At 47.6% G+C, this 20,221-nt stretch overlaps 1 protein-coding gene across 3 annotated transcripts in view; it reads left to right on the top strand.

Annotated features, from left to right (window-relative positions):
• TRIO (trio Rho guanine nucleotide exchange factor) overlaps positions 1 to 20,221 on the top strand; it is a 4,034,553-nt gene that overhangs the window by 1,782,239 nt on the left and 2,232,093 nt on the right. For all 3 annotated transcript variants that reach the window (XM_078687660.1, XM_078687659.1, XM_078687661.1), the window contains exons 28-29: positions 19,761 to 19,853; positions 19,939 to 20,050. In XM_078687660.1, the coding sequence (XP_078543786.1) occupies positions 19,761 to 19,853; positions 19,939 to 20,050 (205 nt within the window). The remainder of the gene's footprint in view (positions 1 to 19,760; positions 19,854 to 19,938; positions 20,051 to 20,221) is intronic.

The following is a 20,221-nucleotide window of genomic DNA, read 5'->3' as shown; positions in this document are numbered from 1 at the left end:
ATTTTATATATATAACCTGTGTCGTGTCCTTTCATTTGGTATTAAAGGGGTTACATATGGTAAAACAGCTGGCTTCACATGCCCTCTTGAGTTTAGCCTAAGACTGCTTTGTCCATGCTACCACTAGGATAGCTGGTCTATAAGGTTGACTTTACAACCATCACCATAAGGGTTGTTTGGACTGATACAGGGTGCCCACTAGAATAGTGGACATCACATATCAGGCCAACTTCTTACAGCGATAAGCTACTTACTGTTAGAGAAGAGGATGCTGACACTTACTCGGTATTAAAGAGTGCTCTCATAGATGGGTGTAGCTTAACCATGGAACAGCATAGTATTAAGTTCAGAGATATCCAGTGGGAAACACACCCAGGACTGGGTATATTTTGTAGACAGTGCTATTAAGGCTCTGGAATGCTGGCTTCATGGAAGTAATAGGAAAAACAGAACAAAGTGGCTGGACAGGATTATTCTCAAAACAATTCCCCAGACACACAGTCAATCTGTACCATGTGACCACTGGATTTGATTTTCCAAACGAATTTATTTTTATTTTTTATACATTTATCAGCAAAAAAAAATTTGAAAAACAGGCACAAACAGAACCACTGTCAGATCAAAGGGTTCATATATACAGTATCTACAAATGTACACTTTACAAATTTGAAAAATGAATCAAACAAACGTGGTTTGTTTGATTCCAGTGGTCACATGGTACATGGTACAGATTGACTGTGTGTCTGGGGAATTGTTTGAGAATAATCCTGTCCAGCCACTTTGTTCTGTTTTTCCTATTATTGAGATCCGGGTTGGTCAGATGTAGGATCCGATACCTTTACTGTTTCACATTCATGGAAGTAAGGTACATGACTATGAATTATTGTACAATTTTATAATGAGGGAGCACATCCTTAATAACAGTCAGAACCAACTTTTGCATTAGTACCTGGTGGACTCTGATCTCAACGCCCCAGGAATTGAGAAAGAAGGCAGACAAATGGGTCTGCACCAGTGTTAAGCAGAAAACCCATGGTAATGGAGTTTACTAGAAGAAACAAGATTCTTCTAAATCCCAGGATAAGGGTGGGGACAAAAGTAGAGATAAAAAATAGTCTTCACAAGGGCTCCAAAATCCTGCATCTGGAGGTGAGTCCCAAAATTCCAAGAAAGGCAAAACGAAACCTTGGTGTTATTTATGTAGGTAAAGAACCATTGGACAAGGAATGCTGATAGTCTGAAGGCCAAGGAAACTCCCACTACCCCTGCCCCTAAGGCACCTGCTCCCCTAGCATAAGTACAAGTAGTAGTACAGCAACCAGTGGATTAGTGGGGTTAACCTTGGGGTTCTGAGCAGGGCGTGGCCAACCCCTAAGATGGCGGTCGCAATCTGGTGTGGCTCCGGACCCTGGGGGGACGAAATTCTGCAAATCACAGTGCTGCGAACTTACAGTCGGGCCTGTGGGGTTCCGAAATCTCCCCATCGCGATCAGGCACCAGATTTTAGCCCCGGGAAGACACAGCGGCTGAGGTGCGAAAATCGCGGATGCTGGAAATGGAGCGTGAGGCGCTCGACCTACTGGCTGAGCTCTGGGAGGACCGTGAATCGGACTGAGGCCCACGCCGTCCCGGATCAGCTCGTCCCTAGAGGGCGGAACGGTGCCTGGAGGCCACTCTGTACTACTCGCATGCAGATACAGAGGAGCAAAACGAGGAGACCGGCAGCGCATAAAGGTGAGCTGAGCACCGATGCAACAACACAGCGCGGTGGGAGGCGCTGCGACGGTGACCCGGGCTGGGAGCGGGCGACTCTCACCACCCTTCCATTTATTCTCCAAGACCCGCCGAAATTCAGAGGGGCTATATGGTGAGGGAACTGAATACGGTGGATGGCTTAGATAGATCGTACGTAGTAAGGGAGCATCACAGAAGACAACCTGATGTTTGACGGGCTCCCGGGGGCTGTAGCGAAGACTGAGGCACTATAAGACAACTAAGGTGGAAATATGAAGGTGAAAGACGTTGTCCATACACTTGGGAGCACAGCGGATCACTGCCTGATGTGGAGAGGAGATTACAGGCGTGGTCACTGCCAGATGGGCTGACTATTCACGGGCGGGACACATAGCACTAGTATTAAAACTTAAGTTTGATAGGACTCCAAGATGGGCAGGCTCAAGGGCAAAGTTTTGGACGTTAGCTTGCTAGCAAGGGGGGGGGGGCAAAAGTAATGCGTACTCCTTGATGCTAACCTAACCCTAACTAAATGTATCTAATGTACCTAGGATGCATGTAGGTGTATTTCCAAGAATCGCCCTAGGAAAGAGCCAACCCCATTACCTGAAGTAAGAAAATGAAGGACCTCTTCTTGGTCTCGATATGGACACCTCGCGAGGGATGTCAAACCACTGCTTGCTGGAGTATCTGCATGCAGGGACCTTAGCGTCTAGTGTCAGCGTGTCAGCATTGAAGTGTTTCTCCTCTGCTGCCCCAGCAAAGATATTGTGTTTATATGCCCAAAAGGTCATATCGGCCAAGAATGACACTAATGATGAACCTTACGGACAGTTATTATGCCGTAGATCGTAATCTTGCTGTGATTCTGAGAATCCGCATGCATAATACATGAGGCTAGTTTTCAGCACCAAAACCGTTATGTAGTACAATGGTACAATAAACGTAGGTGAAAGGTTAGGAGACTACCCAGACCTATATTAGGGTACATTGCGAATCATAACAGTCTGGACTTTCTGCAAGGTGTGCCTTTACATTGGCACTACTACATAAAAAGCCAGCTTCATACAGCTGGCCCTCTTGACAAAAGGTCAATGACCCCACCCCGTTCTTTTTGTTGCAGTACCACATGGCTGTGGTGTTGTCCGTTAACACCTGCAATAGCTGTCCCTTGATGAAGGGTAGAAAGGTTTTCAATGTCAGCCAGATTGCACGTAGCTCCAGCAGGCGGATGTGGAGTCCAGATTAAGCGGGAGACCAGATTTCTCTGATGTTCACCTCCCCCAGATGGCCATCTCATTCCAGGAATAACACTTTTGTCACTACTTTACAACAATGTCAAGCGCACACAACATGCATCAGTTGATCGATTTAGTTTCGTAATTGGTCAATGTAAATATAAGATCCGACTCCAATGTTCATAACCTCTTGGGTGTTTATTCATCCAGTATGAGTCTTTGTTTTACAACAAAACCAGCCGACACGTGTTTCGTCAATATCGGGGTGAACCCGTGACTCTTCAGGGCTGAGGAGTAATGGGATGAGGCCTGTGTAGTCGGACCGGTGATAATTCCAACCCGGTCCTAATCGGGTGGGGAAATAAAAGACGCTTGAAGTAGTTGCTTCTTGTGCGTCTTAGTGGCGAGGGTAAGTTGGCACAGTCCGCCGCCGGGTGCGCGGTCGGAAAAGGTAAGTTACCCGAGCGAGCACGGACTTCCTACCACGTTCATATCACTAACAGAAGGTTCAGAGCTAGGGTTAGCGGATTTGCTTCCCTACCTTTTCCGACCGCGCACCCGGCGGCGGACTGTGCCAACTTACCCTCGCCACTAAGACGCACAAGAAGCAACTACTTCAAGCGTCTTTTATTTCCCCACCCGATTAGGACCGGGTTGGAATTATCACCGGTCCGACTACACAGGCCTCATCCCATTACTCCTCAGCCCTGAAGAGTCACGGGTTCACCCCGATATTGACGAAACACGTGTCGGCTGGTTTTGTTGTAAAACAAAGACTCATACTGGATGAATAAACACCCAAGAGGTTATGAACATTGGAGTCGGATCTTATATTTACATTGACCAATTACGAAACTAAATCGATCAACTGATGCATGTTGTGTGCGCTTGACATTGTTGTAATGTATACAGAGGGTTGAGGTTCTCTCTCCTTCCTTTCTCTGAGACAAGGGTTAGCTCAGATCAAGCAGCACCAACCATTGACATTCCACGAACTAACACCCTACCACTACCTGTAGAGCGCCATTGTATTTCTGAACTGCTTTATAACCCTTCGCTGAACTGTTGTACTTTTGTCACTACTGTCTCAGCAGTGTTTGGGGAAGGGAGAGAGGTCTGCAGCTGACCCAACTGCGGTATATAAGCTAGTTGCGCGGGGGTCGCAGCGACTCCTGGAAAATCTGGCAGGCGCTGAGTAGCTCAGGCTCCAAGGAAACAGGTCTCAAATGCAATGCTCCCTCATCGCGTTGGCCGATGGACGAGGAGAATTCTAAGAGCATTTCGACTTCTTACTTTTCTCTTTGTGCCTCCTACCTTAATGTCCTGAGGATTTGGAGTGGGGTGATGAGGACTTCAGGCTTCTCAAACTATCTCGGGACCTACCCCTCGACCATGACCTCAATTTCATGGAGTCGCATGCCAGGACACCATGAGCTTCAGGGACCGCCCACTCAAAGCCTTCAGGTTCATGGCCCCATAATCGGAGCGCGACTTTGTATAGCGGTAATGCTCCAGGCCCCATAGACAGATGAGTTGAGGGTCCGTCAGCGACATCTGCCTGTGACTGGCTGTGCAAGGATTAAAACCTATCTTCTTGGATGGCATATCCTCACCACATAAGGAGGAACACCTCAAAGGTCCTGCAAGGAAGGCTAGGAGGAGCACTCTCAACTGTGCTGTAAGGCCAGGTCCAGGGGTGGAACACAATGTCCAGCAGTCTCCAGCTCCTAGCGCTGTGTAGCGTGTCATCCTAAAGCGCATGGAGGCTCTTCAAAACCGAGCGCGGGTTTCCACAGCGCGGATCCCGCAGGGAAGGCTAGGAGGAGCACTCTCAACTGTGCTGAAAGGCCAGGTCCAGGGGTGGACCACAACGTCCAGCAGCCTCCAGCTACTAGCGACGTGTAGCGCATCATCCTAAAGCGCCTGGAGGCGCTTCAAAACCGAGCTCGGGTTCCCGCAGGATGGGTCCCACAAGGAAGGCGAGGAGGAGCACTTCTCAACTGTGCTGTAAGGCCAGGTCCAGGAGTGGACCACAACGTCCAGCAGCCTCCAGCTCTTAGCGCTGTGTAGCGCGTCATCCTAAAGCGCCTGGAGGCGCTTAAAAACCGAGCGCGGGTTCCCGCACCGTGGTTCCCGCAAGGAAGGCGAGTAGGAGCACTCTCAACTGTGCTGTAAGGCCAGGTCCAGGGGTGGACCACAACGTCCAGCAGCCTCCAGCTACTAGCGCTGTGTAGCGCATCATCCTAAAGCGCCTGGAGGCGCTTCAAAACCGAGCTCGGGTTCCCGCAGCATGGGTCCCGCAAGGAAGGCGAGGAGGAGCACTTCTCAACTGTGCTGTAAGGCCAGGTCCAGGAGTGGACCACAACGTCCAGCAGCCTCCAGCTCTTAGCGCTGTGTAGCGCATCATCCTAAAGCGCCTGGAGGCGCTTAAAAACCGAGCGCGGGTTCCCGCAGCGCGGGATGCGCGTGGGCAAAGCCTGTGCCAAGGGCGGGCCCGTCTGAGCCCGTCAGAGCCAGGAGGAGGTGGGGCGGGCCATACCATTTGGTTCTGGGTTCATACTTGCTGCACGAGTCGCTAGCAAATGGCGGCAAAACGGAGATCAGGAGGCGCCAAGTTTACTACCCCAAAGACATCGGGGACATCAACATTTAATGGATACCTACTATGGGCAATGAAGGCGATAGCAAATGAGATACAAACAGCGGAAAGAAGGTTATCAGTAGAAGGTGGTCGTGTAACTGATAACATTCTAGCGGAAACAGGTACTATTAATACAACTGAGGCTATCACTGTTAGTGAACTTCTTAATAAATCTCCATCACTCCCTATATTGGACCCAGAGTTAATGCACAGCCAGGGGACTCCAGAACAGGCACCTGCCCAATTAGAAAATATTATGGTCCTGAAAAAAAGGAGAAAGACTAAACATCTTGAACCCTCCTGTTCTACCCATACCAGGTCTAAGAAAAACAGTAAAGGCCTAATTGTGGTTACCGGGGATGGGCCTCAAACCCGGAGCAAGCTTATTGATAAAACTAAGAATGCAGATCTTCCCCCCTCCAACTCCCCAGAGAGGTTAATATGCCTCTTGGAAGAAATTCTGGCAAGAACCCTCTGCCCATTAATCTCGAGACTGGAAAAATTAGAGGCTGATATAGAACTGTTGCTAAATGCTGTAACAGGGATCAGGGTGGGAATGGTTGGGGAGCGGAAAGCCGTGTACAATAGGAGGGGGTGCAGAAGATGGTTAAATACACATCATGACCAATGCAAATGGGGGACTGAAGCCAGGGATCAAACCAACAGTCACTTGAAGCTGTCCACTGGTGCCATGGCTAGATCGGAAATAGAACCCGTATTAAAGAAAGCCCTAGAAACAGACAACAGGCTCGACTGTCCAGCAGGGGAAAGGGAAAAAAAATACAACCTGTTGCCCTAGGAGAGAGGGAGGAAAGTATTGCACCAGTAGGAAAACCCCCGTTAGCCAACCTGAAATCCGGTCTAGTTAGGAGGCGACAATAAAATTACACTGCACCTCCCACCTGAATGTTCCCTGTATATAGTAGTGCTAACTGATAATTCACCACTTACAGAAATCCACAAAGAATCCAACGCAGGGCTTAAGAACAAGGTATGCCATTGGCTGGCTCAAAATGTGGATCTATCAAATATTTATTCAGGAGACATTTTGTTTGTAAGAAGGCTGGGGTGGGTTGGCCCTATGTCTAAGAAATACAAGGGGGCTTGCATTGTAATTAGTTGTAGATCCCACTCGCTAGCAAAGTGGCTGGCTGACCGGGGTTTGGTACTAGCAAATCAAAGCTCAGGGCAAGGCCCCAAACTTTTGCCACTGGCCTACTTTTATAGGAATTTAGCACCAAATGAGGGGGCACCGATGACGAGTAGGCATGTCCCCTTGAATGAAGTTACTAACAGAGGGCCCAGGGCTTTTGAACTCAGAAACAGATACGAGCCACTCTCAAATCTAGATGATCTAGATTGACTCAATGGAGTTCATAGACAGCTGTTGGGTGAAGGTAAGGGACTTATTGTAACAAATGGGGCACAACCAATTGAACGGGTAAAGGAAAATTAAAATTGTTCTAGTACAACCGCCCAGCCTAATATATATCCCGAAGATGGGGGAACACAACTTAACAACAGCGACCCTCCGATAAATATTGTAAATGATAGTGATTTAACAATTCTGTCTTGGAATGTGGCTGGTATCAATTAAAAGCTTAATGATCCTGATTGGTACAGTTTTATTGATAAATACCACATATGTTTATTACAGGAGACCTGGGCAGTAGAGAAAGTGTATAAAATGGACTTTACTACCTTTAGTGTCGAGGCAAAGAAGGGACCAATGGGCCTCCTGTAGGGGGCCTATTGATATGGGTGGAAAAACTCCCTGATAGGGAAAATTAAAAACCTCAGCCTTGGATGTGAAGACATAATTGGGCTGGAAATCTCTCTCCCCATGGGGAGCGCCCCCCTAAAGATCCTGAATGTATACAACCGGCTGAGTAGTCCACAGAGGCCCCTCGAAACACTTAAACTCTTGGGGAACCATCTTGACGTAGCAAGAGGGAGTCACCGGCTAATAATTGCTGGTGATTTAAATATTACTTTTGAGCCTGTTGATTCTATCCCGGAACTTAACGAAGAGTGGGATGAAGCAAGAGGAATCCCAAAACTGGAAATTCCATCAATAAAAAAGTGTACTAGGGCAGTTCAACAAGTAAATTCTCTGATCATAGATCATGGGTTACGAGCTTGCAATGGTAGGACTGACTCCGATAGGAGAGCTGGGTTTACTTTTAAGAGAGGGGCATGCAAATCCAGAATCTACTGTTTTTTGTCGATATTGAACTTTGGGGAAATATAAAAGATATGGTGGTCGTAGATAGGAACGACAGCAACCATAACGCTCTATTTTTAACAATGTTTAACATGTTAGATTGCCATAGTCTTACACCACAAAATAATGCTCCAGTGATTACAAGTAATAACGATAGAAGTGTTAAATGGCAGATGATTCTTTTAGATCAAACGGCCCTCCCAAAAAATGTATAAAAGGGTAGAGCTAGCCCTAATGGAACTAGCTCCAACAAATGAGATTAGGGCCGACCCGCTGCTCGTATTTAGGGAATTAAATGATGATCTTAAATCCTTTTTGTGTAAAATAAATGACAATATTCTCCCCCGTAAGCACATTAAGCCATGGTATAATCAATCATGTAGACAGGCTAAGGAAACCCTAATGAAGGCGGTAAAGACCAAATCCTTAGATAATATAAGAGCTTGTAGGAAAAATTACCTTTGCAATCAGAAAAACGCTAGAAAAGACTGGGAGGTTGAGAAATGGAGAGCCCTTGTGGAAGCCTCAAAGATGAGAAACAGTCAAATATTTTGGCACTTAATGGCCAAAGGCTCTAGCAGCCATGATAACAGAAAATAGTTTCCACTTGCAGCCCCAAACTTGGGAGGAGTATTTTGGGAGCCTGTATGCATCCCCGAGGGGGGGGGGGGGGGAATAGATACCCTGGAAGACCCGCTCTTTTTGCCCTTAAGGGAAGACACATCCATCACGGTTGAGGAGACCATTCTGGCCATAAATTCAATTCAGAAAGGGAAGGCCCCTAGCTTGGACAAACTACCAGGAGGCATGTATAGGGCAGAGCCTGAAATATGGGGGGTATTACTAACTAGAGTTTTCAACGCCATCCTGGAAGGGAGAGAGGTTCCACTGACCTGGAGGGGTGCTGAAATGATCAACATTTTCAAGAAGGGAGAAAAGAGCTCCCCTGAAAACTATAGACCCATCAGCCTCATCGATGTCTCCCAAAAAATCTTTGGGAAGGTCATATTAGCCAGAAATCAACAGTGGATGGAGAATAATCATGTACTCTCCGATCTCCAGGCGGGCTTCAGGGAGTCCACGGGCACAACGGATCAGGTCCTCAGATTCTTTATGCTAATTTAGAAGGAAGTGGTCATCAATAGAGGTCACCTGTATGTTGTGTTCGTGGACCTAAAAAACGCTTTTGATTCTATTAATAGTACCCAACTGTGGTCTGTCCTGAGAGATATGGGTCTGCCACCATACCTGCTTAACACCTTGGTTCGCCTGCATGTAAACAATTTTGCAAAGGTTAGATGGAATTCGAACGGTGGACTCACGGGCAACATAAATATCCAAAAAGGTGTCCGCCAGGGGTGTGTCCTGGCCCCTACTATATTTACACTTTTTGTATTGGAGTTATAGACTAGCTTTTCAATTGTGATGGAGATCCTCCAAAAATGGCGGGTGTAGGAGAGTAGGATCTGCTTACTATGGTCACCCCCACTTTTTGCTGTGATTTTCTGTTTTTCGACTTTAGTGTGGCTGTGGGCCTGCTAATCAGACCCGCAGCCCAACTGTTCTCTCTAAATTGATACCATGTACTTTAGGTACATACCTGATTGGGAATTGGGTCACCTTTGTGAGCCCCTGTATAGTGACCCATAGGTACACAGGGCATAGGTGCATCCAAGGTCTACCAGGGGCTGCAGCATGTATTATGCCACCCCTGGCTGGCCATCCAACTGACACCACAGACTGATCACTCAGCTTGGGTAGGGTGGTGTAATCACCCCTTAATTAGATATAGTATACCTATATCTACCCTTATATATAGACACATATATACTTATAAGTCACTCCTATGGCAGGCCTTGACAATCCTGAAGGCAGAGTGCTTGGTTTTATGTGAGAGGGTGCTCTAGCATGAGCTGAGCCCTTCTGCAGCTTTCGGAACCATCTACTTATAGCTGTTCTATGATATAGCCGTACCATATACTCTTAAGTGCATTGTAATCCTCGCGGTTGGTGTCAAACACTTTGGAATACTACCCCCTCCCCCCCGCCAGTTCTGGCGGCGGGGTTGGCATTCCACCCTTCTAGAGGGAAAAGACATGTAGTTACGGCTTTACCCGGTTAAAGTTAAACAGCCTCAGCATCACAAAATGGATGCTGCTGCCACATACACAAGTCTGACCTCCTGCAGCTGGGGAAAACTCCAGCAAGGGAGGCCTGGACAATCAATCAATCAATCAAACAGATTTGTAAAGTGCGCTACTCACCCGCAGAGGTTTCAAGGCGCTGGGGGGGGAGTCGCTACTGCTCGAACAGCCAGGTCTTGAGATGTTTCCTGAAGGAGAGATGGTCCAGGGTCAGCCGTAGGTGAGTGGGGAGGGAGTTCCATGTCTTGGCCGCCAGGTAGGAGAAGGATCTTCCTCCAGCAGTGGATCTGCGGATTTGTGGAACGGAAGCGAGGGCGAGGCTAGTGGATCGGAGCTGGCGGGTGGGTGTGTAGAATGTGAGGCGACTGTTGAGGTAATTCGGGCCCATGTCGTGGAGAGCCTTGTGTGCGTGGGTGAGGAGTCTGAACGTGATCCTCTTGCTGACGGGGAGCTAGTGCAGGTCTTTCAGATGTGCAGAAATCTGGCTGTGGCGAGGGATGTCCAGGATGAGTCGTACAGAAGCGTTCTGTATGCGTTGGAGTCTTTTCTGGAGTTTGGCTGTGGTTCCAGCGTAGAGGGTGTTCCCGTAGTCCAGACGGCTGGTGACGAGGGCCTGGGAGACCATCTTCCTGGTTTCGGTGGGGATCCATCGGAAGATCTTCCGGAGCATGCGCAGGGTGTTGAAGCAGGAGGACGAGACGGCGTTGACTTGCTTGGTCATCGTGAGGGAGGAGTCCAGGATGAAGCCCAGGTTGCGTGCATGGTCCGTTGGCTTGGGTGCGGTGCCCAGGGCGGGGTGCCACCAGGAGTCGTCCCAGGCAGAAGGGGATGGTCCCAGGATGAGGACTTCCGTTTTGTCTGAGTTCAGTTTCAGATGGCTGAGCTTCATCCATTCTGCAACGTCTTTCATTCCTTCCTGGAGGCAGGCTCTGGCGGTGGCGGGGTCGTTGGTGAGGGAGAGGATCAGCTGGTTGTCGTCTGCGTAGGAGATGATGTTAAGGTTGTGTTGGCGTGCGATGGCTGCAAGAGGGCTCATGTAGACGTTGAAGAGGGTGGGGCTGAGTGAGGATCCTTGCGGGACGCCGCAGATGACTTCGGTGGCCGCGGATAGGAATGGGGGGAGGCGGACTCTCTGGGTTCTTCCAGCGAGGAACGAGATGATCCACTCCAGGGCCGCTCCTTGAATTCCAGTGTTGCTGAGGCGCTGTATCAGGGTGCGGTGGCATACGGTGTCGAAGGCTGCTGAGAGGTCTAGGAGGATGAGGGCAGCTGTTTCCCCGTTGTCGAGCAGGGACCTGATGTCGTCGGTAGCTGCGATGAGGGCGGTCTTCGTGCTGTGGTTTGCTCGGAAACCGGACTGTGAGGGGTCGAGGGATCAGTTGGTCTCGAGGAAGGCAGAGAGTTGTCTGTTGACGGCCTTCTCGATGACTTTTGCAGGAAAAGGGAGGAGCGAGATGGGACGAAAGTTCTTATGGTCCGTGGGGTCCGCAGTGGGTTTCTTCAGGAGGGCGCTCAGCTCGGCATGTTTCCTGCTCTCTGGGAAGGTGGCGGATGCGAAGGAGCTGTTGATGATGTTCCGGAGTTGGGGTGCGATGATGGAGTCGGCTTTGTTGAAGTGGTGTGGGCAGGGGTCGGTTGGGGAGCCGGAGTGGATGGTGTTCATCAGGCAGGTGTTGTCTTCGGTGCTGACAGGGGTCCAGGTGCAGAGAGTGGTGGTGGGGGGTGCTGGTTCAGTGGTTGGGTGCGTGGTCTGCGCGCCGAAGCTGTTGTGTATGTCGGCGATCTTGCGGTGAAAGAACGAGGCGAGTGAGTCGCAGAGGTCTTGCGAGGGTGTGATGTCGTTGTTGCAGGCGCTGGGGTTGGAGAGCTCTTTAACGATGCTGAAGAGTTCCTTGCTGTTGTGGGTGTTGTTGTTCAGTCGTTCTTTGACTGTAGTTCTTTTGGTGGTGCGGATCAGCTGGTGGTGTTTGCAGGTGGCGTTCTTGAGGGCTGTCATGTTTTCTGTTGTCCGGTCGTGGCGCCAGGCTCTCTCGAGGGTGCGGCAGGTTTTCTTGGAGTTTTTGAGGTCGTTGGTGAACCACGAGGCTTTCCTGCTGCCGGGTCTGCTGGGAGGATTCTTCAGTGGTGCGAGGTCGTCGGCGCAGTTGGTGAGCCACTGTATGAGATTCCGGGCTGCTTCGTTGGGGTCCATCGTGTTGGTGGGCAGGTTCTGGCTGAGGGCGGTGGTGAGCTGGTCGGCGGTGATCTTGCTCCAGCTTCTACGGGGAGCCTGTGGCGGGTGGTGGTGGGTGGTGGTTCTCCTGAAGTTGAAGTGGACGCAGCTGTGATCTGTCCAGTGTAGTCCGGTGGAGTGGCTGAAGGAGATGTGCTTGCTGGAGGAGAAGACGGGGTCAAGCGTGTGGCCGGCGTAGTGGGTGGGGGTGTTCACCAGTTGCTTGAGTCCGAGGTTGGCGAGGTTGTCCAGCAGGGCGGCGGTGTTGCAGTCCTTGTTGTTCTCTAGGTGGAAGCTGAGGTCCCCTAGGAGGATGTAGTCTGAGGAGGTGAGGGCGTGTGGACTGACGAAGTCTGCGATGGCTTCGCTGAATTGTATGCGTGGTTCCGGGGGTCTGTAGATAAGGGTGCCTTTGAGGGTGGTCTTGGGGTCGGTGAGTATCTGGAAGTGAAGGTGCTCGGCGGCGGTGAGGGTGTCTTCGGAGTAGGTCGTGATGCGGATGGTGTTTCTGTGGACGATGGCGATGCCTCCTCCGGTTTGGTTGACGCGGTCCTTCCGAGTGATCTTGTAGCCATCCGGGATGGCTATGGCGATGTCGGGGGCTGAGGAGGCGTTCATCCAGGTTTCTGTGAGGAAGGCGACGTCTGGTGATGTTGTGTCAAGGAGGTTCCAGAGCTTGATGGCGTGCCTGTGGATGGAGCGGGTGTTGAGCAGGTTGCACTTGAGGTGGTTGTTGCTGGTGCTCGGCTTGGCGGGTGTGGTGCAGTTTCGGAGGCAGGTGAATTTGCAGGCTTGGCAGGTGAATGGTCCGTGGGCGCGTTTCGGGATGGCTCGGTAGCAGGCGTGGTTCCGTCCGGCATTGAGTGCGTGGAGGGTGGCGGCGTCGTAAGTCCGTCGGGTGCGCTGGCATCGTCGAGGACCAGGGGTCCTGCCGCTGGGCGCGGTCCAGGCGCGGACGGGCACAGACGGGCTTGCCTTAGGCGCGCCCGCTGGGCGTGAATGCTGCGTGTGAACGCTGCGCGTACTCGTGGACTCCGCCATATGTGGCGAAGTGGGAGGGAGGAGCAGCTGGGAGGCGGGAGCGGGGTGGCGAATGGGAGGGGTACAGAAGGCAAAAGGGGCGGGCCGCAAGGGAGCAGCGGCAGGGAGCGGGGGGGTGAAACGAGCGGGAAAAAAACGGTCCTAAGGGCGGCGGAAGTAACAGCTGATGCCAGGGGCGGCAGCAGGGCACAAGTACAGAGTAAACAACAGCACACTAATACAGTGAGAAATCAGGAGTGAAAGCAATACAAGAAGCGGAAAAGAAACACCTCAGGAGCAGCGGCGAACTCGCAGTAGCAGCGGGGGACACCAGGCGCACTCAAGTGAGCCGCGCGGTGCGAGGAGCGATCGGCCCTGGGGACAGGGTCAGGTCACAATAGGTTTCCTGACCTCCCCAGACAGCCTGTAGTGTATTGGGGCAGGGTGGGTTGAATGGACAGATGCTTTTCCAGACACTGCCTGGGGCACACAAGGTGGTCCATGCATTGCCGGTTCAAACCAGTTGCAGGGGCACTCCAGCCCTGCTCTGGCGCGAAACTGGACAAAGGGAAAGGGGTGTAACCACCCCCTTCCCAGGTCCACCCAAAGGAGGGACCTACCTAGCAGGTAATCCAGCCCCTAAAATCAGTATAAAGATAGGAGCTGTGTCTAGAGACATTAGATTAATCCTGTAAGAAACTTTGATACAAACTCTTGGACCTTCGACGTTCTATATCGACTAGAAGACTGAAGACCTCTCCCTTGTGGTCAAGGAGTGACCACCCTGTGCAAACAGGCACCACCAGTAACTTGCCGGTTTGCTTTGTCGACGCTCCTGCCGGAATCTGAAGACTCAGCAACTCAGAACTGGACTTCCAGACTTCTCCGACTCCCATCCACATCTACATCAAAGCTGAGACCCGTGGCGGACACGAGAGATGTGGGACTGGACACCCTGGACATCCTGAATTTTGCTAATAGTGCAACTACCGAGGCACCCTCGCAGTTGTTCATCGGGGTGTGAGAAGCCCCAGACCCGAGTGCCATCTGCACCAAAGCTCAGCCCTCCACACTCCACGAGTGCCGCGTGGGACCCGCTCTTGCATTTCAGCTCAACGCGTCTTCCCGGTTGCTAGCCCGTTGGCTAGTTAGCCCTCCGAAGACTTTCTTTTGAAACCAAACTGCTTTCCTGGTTGCTCCAGGCTTGCTCCAGCTTCCCTCCAAAGGAGAAGCTCCCCAGACCTTGCTGGTCTGACTCAAAGCCAATCTTCACTTCCTGCGTGGATTGCGGTTACCAAGGCTTGTTGGGTCCAGTCCGGATACCGACACCGCAGTCCACTAGATCCTTCGTGGGACAGCTCGAATACAGCTCCTGGTCGTCGCCGATGCCTCCTGGTCCTCGTGGCTGCAGAGACAAGCTTCACCTCTTCACCTGAATCAACTCGACATCGCCTGGTTCCTTCCTGGTCACTAGTGACCCAGACTCTGTCCCCTCTGCTTTGAGGTTCTTCTTATCTCCGATCCACCCTTGGATCCACCCAGACACTTTTACTCTGGTCGCCTGCAGCACTTCTTTGCAGATCTCCATAGAACACATCTACGAAACCCGACACGAAAAGACACCTATGCACCCGACTTCCCTGGGTGAGGTAACTCGAGTACTCCGGTGCTCCCGTGGGTGTTGACTCTCGAAGTGTCCTAGTTTAAAGGGGTTTTACCGTAGTCCATCCGGAAGTGTCCTTAATCAGTAACTTTGTAACTTATTCGTTCTCCATTATAAGTCAATGGTAACTCGCGACTGTGTTTAGACACTGCACGCGTCTCCCGGGGATCTCCTACTTCCTAACCTTTGGTTGTCTAGTGTAGCCCCAGCGATTCCCTAGGCCTATTCACTATTTCTGAAGTGGTCCTTATACCACTTACTCAGTATATGGTTTGTGGGGCCCCTAGGGCAGAACTGTATTTGTGCAACCTATAGTATGCTTAATGAGTAACTTGTGATGTATTTCGATCTCTGACCTCATAAAGAGTTCAGAGGGGTTGTGTTAGAAATAAATACATATGTATTTGATATATACCTTGTGTGGTGTCCTTTCATTTGGTACTCAAGGGATTATAATTGGTAAAACAGCTTGCTTTACATACTCTCTGAAGTTTTAGCCTAAGACTGCTGGTCCATGCTACCACTAGAATAGCTTGTCTAAAAGGTTGACTTTACAACCACCATCAATAAGGGTCGTTTAGACTGGTGCAAGGTGCCTACTAGAATAGTGGACATCATATGCCAGGCTAACTTCTCACAGCGGGCTGAACTGTTCCCTGCTTGCTATTTGCAGATGACACCCTACTGATTGCAAGAACACCAAGGGGAATTCAGAACCTCCTCAATAGATTTGAGGGGGCATGTAACTCTAGGGGGCTTGTAATCAACTGTAGTAAGACCAAATATAGGGTGTTCTACCCCTATAAGCATCAAAAGGGAAAGTTGCTTCTCAATTCCCAATGTTTGGAATGGGTAAAATCTTTTGATTATCTCGGGGTTCGAATTAGTGAAAATCTTGTTTGGTCTGACCAAATATAAAAGAGCACCGTAGCACTCTAAAATGTAGATAGTGCAATAAATAAGAGGCCAATTTCCCCATTAATAGAATTGCACAGAGCAAAAGGACTAGGCGCAGAGCTCTATGGAGCGGAACTTTGGGGTTTGGAAAACTTAAAATGCCTTGTTCTAGCAGAAAAAAGGTTAATTAGGATCATTCTAAATATTCCTATGAATACCCCTCTTTTAACTTTGAGATTGGATCTTGGCCTTAGATCCATTGCCCATTTTGCGATCTTGAGGGTACTAACTTTCTGGATCTGGATTTGGGTTAACAATTCTCAAGTACCTCTCAGAAGCTGTTTAACTGAGCTAATTAACCTACACAAAATGATTGGGCATGTTAAATGGCTTGGAGGGATTAGAGATTGCTTTTACAACTTAATATGGGTTTTGTTTGTTATTTTCCAGAAGCCATCAAGAAAGAGATGGTCTCCACATTGGAAAAGAGGTTCTGGGATTTCCAAGACCAGTGTAATATAAATCTGAGTGCTCATGGTACATTGACCTCTGCCTTTCTCAAAATAAAACCCAGTTATAGTTTTGAACTGTTCCTTAATGAGGTCGAACCAACCCAGGTGAGAATGCTATTCTTACAATTTAGGTATGGCACTCTGCCTTTAAATTCAGTGAAGAGTAAATGGGGACATGATTTACTTCTCTCAACATGTCCTATGTGTCATTCTGCCACAGAGACTAGTAATCATTTTATTCTTTACTGCACAGCCTATGCAGACTATCGCAGGAATTGGATTGCACCAATTTGTCGCTTATCATGTCGAAGCCCAGTAGATGCAATGAGAATTTTTAAATCAGAGTCGACTAGATGGTTGGTTTTTGCGCTCTCGAGATTTTTGCTATATGCTTTGTGGAGGAGAGCCAAGACTATTAAAAACTGCCTAGCTGGTAAATTGTGATTATGAACTGCGAAAACAAAAACATGTGGGAAAAGGAAACAAACTGTGATTAATACTATACTAAGTAATGCATTTCTGCTTGTGAACATATTAGAGCGATCGTGTTTTAATAACTTTTAAATTCATATGGAGGTATCTCTCCATTTTAATCCTTTTGTATGAAGTATTTGGTTTTAACTATGAACTGTGATGTCTTTTATTTGTTATGGTCATAAAAATGATCGAATACATTTTACTACTACCTCAACAACTCTCGACAAAAAAATGAAAAAATCCAGTCAAACAATGACTGATAGCTCTTCTCTTGTACCAGCGGTGGCTGGCACGAAGAAAAAAAAAACTGGCTTCAGCGCACCAAGGTGGCATCTATGTAGGTGTCACTGATGTCATTTCCGGTGCGGATGAGGCTGATGACGCATAAAAAGCCAATCAATGCCACCTACTGGTGCCCAGAGGTACTGCTCACGAAAAAGCTTCCTGATCCAGTTTGACACCTGCTGAAATTCTAAGGTACGGGATCTGTAACTAGAAGTGTCTTTCAGATCTGCCTTGTAAATTTTTTTAATGTACCGAAAAAAGAGCAGGAACTTTGAAAGGTATTGCGTCATTCATATTTTTCAACAACCTTCCCATACTTCGTTTTTGTACTTGTCGAAACACCTGTGGCTCATTTAGCATCTTGTTTAGGCTTGGCTTGGCTTGAGAACACATCTATACTTGCAAAGATTTCGAAAGCTCAATAGGTGCCACAGTTTATTAGGAAGTGACATGGTACCCAGGGCAGAATGTGAGCTTGTTTAATTTCCTGATATGTTCACCTGTCTGCGTTTCCTATCAGGCCGTACCTTTATAGATTTTTCACAGCAAGAGTTCTTGAAAAGAGTGTTTGTTAATTTATTGAGGAGGTCCCATTTTCTGAAGAGTGCCAATGTTGTAAAGGAAATATTTGCTAAATATGTTGAATTATACACTGGGTGCCCCTGAAACGCTCCATACTCTTAGTGACACGAACAGCATATTAATTGGCTATCATTATGAAAACTTCCCAGGACTCGTGTTGAAGGAATCGCAGGCATTGAAAGGTACCATTATATTTTTGAAGTTGCAGTGATACTGATAGAGGTGGCTATAATAAATGAAAATGATGGAGCCAATTAGATTACAGTTGACTGTAACTGTATAAATATTGACTAAATAGCAAAGATTACAGGGGCGTTTTAGTTAGGAAATCGAAAGTCACTCAAAAAAAAAGGTTACAGGGACTTCATAGTTAGGTTTAGATTTACACACTTAAAACCAAAGAAATTCAGCAGGTCTAGTTCTCCCAAAAACTGTAACTTGCGTCCTAAAGTAACTATAACTCGTGCCTCCGCCATGCACACTTTTCTCATCAATTATTTTACAGCAAATCTTGCTGTTATATTATCAATGATGTCATAGAAGAGTTCATGACTGATGTAATATGTAGAGGTAATTTGCTGTGCATTGTGAGGGTAAGTAGCAATTTCCTTCTGATGACTGCTCACGTTTAAAGTCTTCTTGTGAGGTCTAATAATAGATTGTGCTCCTTGAACCTTTATCATCCGCTGCTATCCTTTTATTAACCCGTTTTCCTTTTTTGATATTAAGGTTGTCAAAAGCCTTCTGGGCCTGTCAATTAAGACCCACAGCCTCTTTATCCTGACATTCCATATAGTTTCTTTCTTCAAAATACACTTGTTTTCTTGTTAAACCGACGTTTTTGAAGGTACTTTCATAGTTTCACATAAGCTGCAGATTTAGCACTGGGAAACCTGAGAAGGTAGCCATGTGCTTTACAAGTCACTTTAACGTAACATTCAGCTTCCATTGTTCTGCCACTTATAATGTTTCAGAGTTGCAGGAGGGGATCCATAGCAGCCCTGCTAAGTTTCCTAGGCCCATGCATGACTAGCAGCTCCAGGCAAGGTTTATATTCTGGGACTTGTAGTCTTGTTCATTCCATTTTAAAATCGCACCCGTATTTATAGCAGAAGACACTCAAAGTCCCACACAACACCTACAATGAATTCAGACTTTTTATTGGTAAAAAAGTTCCCAACAAGAGGTTTTAAAATGTTGTTTTAACTGGACACACACATTGATGGAATTTTTAACTTATTTTAGGATTTTATTTAATATATTGCAATGGTTTTAAGTAACTATGCAGGAAATAAAGAATCTTGAATCCATTTTAAAATCATGACGTCAATTACTGGAATTCAAAGGGAAAAACCTGAACTTAGGCACCTTAAAACTCAGAAACCTGAGAAACACGGCAGTTGTGGCATAGGTTAGACTCCGTCGGTACACTGAGGTGTTATTTTTTTTTGCTTTCCTGTATACAGGATGATCCAGAAATGATTGGATGCTCTGTTACAATAACGTGAAATATGGTTCCGAAATCTCTCTAGATGAATTGCATTGTACACATTAAACTACAGTGGTTTTGTGGAGTGGGGTTCGTAGGATTTGGGTTCTTGGCTGCCATTGTAAGTTTTTTTTGAGCGGATATTTACTCTTAGATCTATGTCAGATGGCAGCATGGGTTCCAGTGCACCGTTTTGCGTAACGCTGCATGGACTACATCGAGCAGCAAGGCATGTATCTGAACATGCAGTTCAGCAACCGTTTCTAATTTGACTGATCACAGTGATTTTCCTTAGGGCCCCTGCTTTGTGTTTTCATTACGACTTTTTATAATATTAGAATTTTGTAACAAGAAACACAAAGTAGAATGCTAACCTGACACATGAATGTCTTGCTCGTGTGACTCCTCATTTTGTTCTCATTGTATTTGAATGCATTCCATGTTTAGGGTTTGGAGACAGGCTTGGGCTCCTTATTAGGGTTACTGCAAGACTTTCAGATCTTCTCATACTGTACTTTTGGGTGTATTTCTAAGAAGAGTAATATCCAGAAGACTATACTATGTATATTGTTAACATGAGCAGGAAAATAAAAATGCTTCATTTGCTGAAAGAAGGATCCAAGCTGTTTTCTGTTTCTATAGGATATACAGCTGCGCCATGGACTAGCCAATTCAATATCTTCATACTTAATCAAGCCTGTTCAAAGAATAACAAAGTACCAGCTTCTTTTAAAGGTAAGCTATTTGGAAGCCCACTAGGAGATGGAGAAAAGTGTTAGATATCTTGTGCATTAAGCAGTAGTTTGTTGACTTTCCATAGGAGCTACTTACATGCTGCGAAGAAGGCAAAGGAGAAATTAAAGATGGCCTGGAGGTGATGCTCAGTGTGCCTAAGCGAGCTAATGATGCCATGCATCTCAGTATGCTAGAAGGTACATCACTTTGTTGATAATGTTTCAGTTTGGATCCGTCTCTTTAAAAAAGGGTCATAATTCACGGTCCCTTCAAATTGAAGGTTTTCAGAAACCACACTACACATTTATTTTGTAAGTCCACACCATTCTTTGAAAAGCATGTGTTGTATTGTTACAAATACAATTAAA

Source organism: Lissotriton helveticus, chromosome 4_1 (genome assembly GCF_964261635.1).
Source record: "Lissotriton helveticus chromosome 4_1, aLisHel1.1, whole genome shotgun sequence".
In the NCBI taxonomy this organism is placed as follows: Eukaryota; Metazoa; Chordata; class Amphibia; order Caudata; family Salamandridae; genus Lissotriton; species Lissotriton helveticus.
Note: the sequence above shows the minus strand (reverse complement) of the source record. Positions and strands in the feature narration are given on the sequence as shown.